Source organism: Camelina sativa, chromosome 5 (genome assembly GCF_000633955.1).
Source record: "Camelina sativa cultivar DH55 chromosome 5, Cs, whole genome shotgun sequence".
NCBI lineage: Eukaryota > Viridiplantae > Streptophyta > Magnoliopsida > Brassicales > Brassicaceae > Camelina > Camelina sativa.
Genome location: NC_025689.1, coordinates 15311384 through 15317772, shown reverse-complemented (window position 1 = coordinate 15317772; position 6389 = coordinate 15311384). Strand labels below are relative to the sequence as shown.

General features: G+C 34.3%; 1 protein-coding gene across 1 annotated transcript; it reads right to left on the bottom strand.

Moving 5' to 3' along the window:
* LOC104786967 (probable thionin-2.4) lies at positions 839–1740 on the bottom strand. Its single transcript, XM_010512450.2, has 3 exons — positions 1442–1740; positions 1274–1351; positions 839–1165 (listed from the first exon to the last, which is right to left on the bottom strand). Exons 1-3 carry the CDS (start codon positions 1668–1670, stop codon positions 1068–1070), a joined length of 405 nt encoding a protein of 134 aa, XP_010510752.1. The 5' UTR covers positions 1671–1740; the 3' UTR covers positions 839–1067.

The window sequence follows — 6389 nt, the reverse complement described above, 5'->3', positions numbered from 1 at the left end:
TTATTTTTAGACTACTTATCAGTTTTTCCAAAAAAAAAGTGTAAATAAATATAATTTATCTTAATTACTTAACGGAAATGCTAAATTAAATTGATTTTGCGGTAACTAAAACAATGGTCATATTATTATAGTAACATATTGTTTAAATATTTTCAATAATACTGTGTGTACTTTAACTTTTTTTCTCTATCAAAATGATTCTTTTATGAAGCATCATATAACAAATATCTATAAAAATATTGTAGTTAAACCATAATATTATAAAAATTAATTTTCAATATATATAGTAACAATTACATGTACATTTCATATAGAGTTGAATAGAAACTTCATCTTTTATTTCAAATTAATAATGCATACATAACCCACGCATCGCAAATTAATAATGCATACATAATCCACGCATCGCGTGGGCTACTTTCTAGTTATATATATCTAAATGTTTATGTCTTATGAACTCTATATATATATATATATATATATATATATTTGTCTCTTCTTTGATAACTAACAAATCAATGTTCTTTGACACAATTTTGTTTGTTTTGTACTGACTTGGCCATATATTCTTTAGATAATTCTAATTTTAGTTGTAGATCGCCTGTACTTTCAACTATTTCATTATTTGAAATTTAATTTCTTATTGTTTTAAGATTTCTATTAAGTATTATTAGTTTAAGTCGATGGCAAACGTAACATACATTTTTAGTAAAGTGGCATATGTTTTCATGATATGAGCTCCTTGTAAGGTCATTCCTTTCGAAAGGAAGGTTTTTATATAACTGTGGGATACTGCTAATACCAAAAAAGAAACAAATCAAATGAAAATGGTCAAGAGTAGAAGACTAATACAAACACATTTTTCATTATTTAAAAGATAGGAAGTAGAAGGTATATACAATCTATAGATCGACAACCTTCTACGCAAATACACAAATGAGCATGAGAGTCTTAACATTTTTGTCACATACACGACAATTATTGAAAACATGAAAAACAACATTGTGAAAGATGACCACACTTCACCTCCAGATCTGCTTGGTATCTTCATAGATGGATAAAGTTGTCTAGGCAGTTTCAACTGCATTCATCGAGTTCTTGGTGCAGACTGTAGAACATGCGTTGGCACAATTTTCAACCGCTCCATTCACGACTTCACTTGCATCTATATAATTATCGAGACATAATATGAATGGATATAATGTATTATCTTATGAATTATTTAAAAAAATTGATAATAATGATATATATGAGTATGAGAAGTTTGCTTTACCAGAGTTCTGAATAGTGGTTAAAGCACCGCACACAGATGACACACACCCAACTTTGCAGTATTCACTGGCAGCATCACCTTAAGACAAAATTTAATACAGAAAATGAAATCTTGATCCGTCATGTTACATATAATGTACGCAATAAATTACTATATTGATCAATTTACCTGTGTTTTCGAGAATGTCATGAGTATATCCGGGAGGACATTTCGTCCCACCAATGTTTTTGCAGCCACTGAGACTTGCACAGAATGGCCTGGAACTTCCCGCTAAGCGGCAAGTGTTATAAATATTTCTAGCTGTGGTGGATGGACAGCAGCTCTTTGCGTCAACTTGAATTTGTGCCATGAACAGACTCATTAGGAGCACACATAGAATCAAAGTTTTGCCTTCCATCTTTTGATTGATTAGTTGTTTGATTGCAAAATGTATGTGGAGAGTTATAAGCTTGTATTTATGAAATTGAGATGAAACAAGGCTAGCTTAAATACTAGTTGGTCTGCAATTTGCAACCACAAAAGTTGTTTGATACCTTCATATCACATGCTCTACACACACTCTGTACATGCTGCGTGGACCACCCTTATCTCAATTGCTACCCTTCACTTCCGGGTGTAAATAGAGAGAATAGTATTATATTATTATTGTTTTTGTATTATAAATGGAATGATACAACTTATATATAATCACAAACCATAATCAAAGGACATAATTAAAGGGATTACATAGAATAATATAATTAATGTATATTAGAGTAATATATGGGATTTGAGTAATCATAGGTAATATGATGATACTCTTTCTTTAATACGCCCCTTCAATCTCCAGGGGTGATGAAGCGATGCGAAAATAACGGCTTGAGATTGACAAGTCCAAGTGTTGAGAAGGGGATCGGCTTATGAATTGAGAAGATGAGTTGTTGTTGTTGAGCAAGATTTGCTAAAGACCCGATACGGTGGTGAGTTGTGTGATGTGGAGGTGTTGAGTAATATATGGTTAGAGTCTGCTTTTTTTTTTGTTTATTTCAAAAGAAATTCATCTTGATTCAGAGGCTTATGATAAGCTTGAATGATAGAAGCACTTTTGGCTTGAGAATAAAAATTATAAAGAAAAATACTTGGCTAAGATTCAGAGGTCTAACATGGTAGACTTGAATGAGAGAAGCTCTATGGCTTAAATTCAGAGGTTCATAATGAACTTGAATGTGGAAGCACTTGGCTTAAAACAAAAAAAAAATAAACAAAAGAAGCATATAGCTTAGAAACAGGAACGGAGCCGATCGTTAGATCATTGTGGCTCTGATACCATATATTAGAGAGAATAGTATTATATTATTATTGTTGTTGTATTATAAATGGAATGATATAACTTATATATAATCACAAACCATAATCAAAGGACATAATTAAAGGGATTACATAGAATAATATAATTAATGTATATTAGAGTAATATATGGGATTTGAGTAATCATAGGTAATATGATGATACTCTTTCTTTAATACGCCCCTTCAATCTCCAGGGGTGATGAAGCGATGCGAAAATAACGGCTTGAGATTGACAAGTCCAAGTGTTGAGAAGGGGATCGGCTTATGAATTGAGAAGATGAGTTGTTGTTGTTGAGCAAGATTTGCTAAAGACCCGATACGGTGGTGAGTTGTGTGATGTGGAGGTGTTGAGTAATATATGGTTAGAGTCTGCTTTTTTTTTTGTTTATTTCAAAAGAAATTCATCTTGATTCAGAGGCTTATGATAAGCTTGAATGATAGAAGCACTTTTGGCTTGAGAATAAAAATTATAAAGAAAAATACTTGGCTAAGATTCAGAGGTCTAACATGGTAGACTTGAATGAGAGAAGCTCTATGGCTTAAATTCAGAGGTTCATAATGAACTTGAATGTGGAAGCACTTGGCTTAAAACAAAAATAAACAAAAGAAGCACATAGCTTAGAAACAGGAACGGAGCCGATCGTTAGATCATTGTGGCTCTGATACCATATATTAGAGAGAATAGTATTATATTATTATTGTTGTTGTATTATAAATGGAATGATATAACTTATATATAATCACAAACCATAATCAAAGGACATAATTAAAGGGATTACATAGAATAATATAATTAATGTATATTAGAGTAATATATGGGATTTGAGTAATCATAGGTAATATGATGATACTCTTTCCTTAATACCGGGAACTACATTCATCTTTTTTTTTTTTTTTTTTTTTCCTTTTTTGGTTAATAGGGACAAAAAGAAAAAACTCTTAAAATTTTGTGTTTCTTAATAATTGAATTTGGCTGCTTAGTGTTCTTTTCACAATTCACGACTCCTGTTAATTTTGCTGGTTATATTAATTTTGTCCGTGCTAACCGTAAATTTATTATGTACGTTCTTATAATTTAGTTTATAAGATTTGGATGGTGAATGTTCGTGCTAGCTCTTAGAATTTGCTGTCAATGGCATGCCGTCCAAGTATATGAGGCGATGAATCGTTTTTCTCATATCTTGTGGGATGCTTTATCAAAGAAGAACTAGTTTGTACTTGGATGGCATAAACTCTTGGGTAAGTATGTTTTTAAAAAGATAAACCTCTAAGGTGAGTGATGGGTTAAATGCATTTATAAATTCTCTAAATGCTAGTCCATGCTCTGATTGACCGGAATTGTTCAACCTGGAATGTTGATGCCGCTCTAAGCATCTTGTAATTAATGAAAAGTTAAAATTATAAAACCAGAAATTTTATCAAAAAAGTCAGTGGAAGAATCGAGAAGCGTATGGGTAGATTGAAGAGGGACAGATAAGAGTGTAGTTTGTTATCACATGTTTTTTATTTCTTTTAAGTTCTTTAACCAACTCTTTGTAGTTATGTATATATACAAATTAAAGCCAAAATTTTTTTAACCAACTCTCTTTGTAGTTATGTAGACATACAAATTAAAGACAAAAATCCAAAACGTTTGTTACAACGTGTTATATATATTAGATGATGACAAGTTAAAGACAAAAATCCAAATCGTTTGCTAGGTGTTTCGATTTCAATACAGGTAGGGACCAAATGAATGCCTATTGCCTGATTTGTGTATTGTATTTTCTATGAAGAAAAAAAAAATTAAATTTGGTTTATAATTTAGTTCAACCAAGAAAAGAAATGTGAAATAGTCAAAGAAATGGAGAGACGAGTAATGAGTTAGACGCATAGAGTTAGAAGTTGACTCAGAGATAGTGGTTGGTTTTTTCAAGACATAAATTAGTGATATGTGTATATTTTTCACTATTTCATCATGTATTTGTTATTCATTTTGTTCTCTTAACTTATTGTTTTGTATTGTTTTTAGTCTCTTTTGCATAATATGCATATCTAGGTAGTCTTTGCATTGGTCTTGCATACATCTTGCATATTGGAGTTATTTCAGGTGTTTAGGAGATGTACAGACTGTTGGAACTGAATGGAGGTTGAGACATGCGGCTCGACCAAGCATGCCTGAAATGGACGTCATGTGACTCGACCGACATGCAACTTAGACGCGCTCCCAGGAAGAAGCACCAGCATCCCACTCGATCCATCATACCCGGAATGGATGTCATCAACGCTCGAACCACGCTCCAACATCCACGCTCGAATCACCACTCGAGCCACCACTCGAGCTACCACTCGAGCCACCAATCGAGCACCCAGTCGAGGGATTAAGCTTTTTACGTCTTCATCAAAGTTGTAGAGAATTGAGTCATCTTTCCAATGCCGTTTATTTCAAGCCAATCGGAGGTGTGGTTCAAGAGTTATCATCGTTTTAGTGGATGCGTATACACCCAGCTCGAGCCAACCACCCCGCACCTCCTTCGAGCCGACCACGCTCGAGCCACTCTCACTCACACCGCTCGAGCCACTCCTACTCACATCACTCGAGCCATACTCACTCGATCCATCGCAGCTGAACCACCGCCGACGCATCACGCTCGCGACGCACCGACTCGATCGCACATGTCAGGAAAGAAGACGCTCCGTCTCACACGCTTCAGGAGATTCCCAACCTTGTCGTTTTATGTTTTAGGGCTTTTCATGTGTGACTATATATACATTTTGTTAAGTCTTTGCCCATGACATCTTTTAACTTGTGTTTGTTCTTTTCTTAAGGTTTTACCTAGCCACCAAAAACGTTCTCAGATTTTGTAATCCGACATCTTTGAGATTATTCAGTTTTTGCATTTAATTTCTTCTACAGAGTTGTTCATCCCATTTTTATCTATCTAATGATGCTTGATTCAATGGTTTATGAGTTTGTATCGTTGATGATGGTTTCTAGATCCAAGTAGTGTTAGAGTTCTTGAGGATGGGATAGATTAGGTGGAGGATCTGAGGATGTAGGGTGTTTAAGCTTTTATTTGTATGACTCCCTTCTGGACTAGAGTTATAAATACTAGTTTCTCTCTGATCAATTGGAACTAGGTCTTAGACATTTCCACGCCCAGAAGGTGTTTGATGAAATGTCTGACCAACTAGTGCCAGAGACTTACGTTCCTAGCCTAAGAGATTAGTTGTCTAGGATGTTTGTTGACGTGAATGAACTTGTTTGTCATGCCATGCTTGATCATGTTTCTCTAGCGAGAGCTAGGTTTGGAAGAGGTTGAGTCTGAGTAGTTTCTGTCAAAAGATTGGATTAGCTAAGTCGTGATGTTCATTGTTTAGGGATAGTTTGCTTGTGGCATGTTAAACACTCTGTAGACTAGGATACTCCACCGACATCAATTACTCACATCCTTAGGACTTCTATCTTTTGATTGATATTGCATTCCTGAGACCGTTTTTCATCTTGCTATTTAGTTCTTGTTTAGACTCGATTTCGTTTTTACTCACGTTTACCTCTTGTCATACATTTTTGTTTCTAGTTCTGTAGTTCATTTCTGTTTTGCATTCTGATCACTCTAGGATTGTTAGACATAAAACCTCTCTCTGAACTGGCTTTGACTTGTGATACTTTGATTGCATATTGATTGCTAGCAACATCTCATTTGGATTGACACCTTCTGTACTACAACTGTATAAAGTTAATTGAGACTTACTAGAAGATACAAAAATCTTAGTATCAATTAGTGAGTCTCATCCGTTGTCCTTCC

What these genes read in the sequence shown, in the direction of transcription:
- LOC104786967 (XM_010512450.2), bottom strand. Translation starts at nt 1,670, where the DNA reads ATGGAAGGCAAAACTTTGATTCTATGTGTGCTCCTAATGAGTCTGTTC. An exon ending in TGACATTCTCGAAAACACAG is followed by an intron (nt 1,352 to 1,441) that starts GTAAATTGATCA and finishes TTTTGTCTTAAG; the next exon opens with GTGATGCTGCCAGTGAATAC. An exon ending in AACCACTATTCAGAACTCTG is followed by an intron (nt 1,166 to 1,273) that starts GTAAAGCAAACT and finishes ATAATTATATAG; the next exon opens with ATGCAAGTGAAGTCGTGAAT.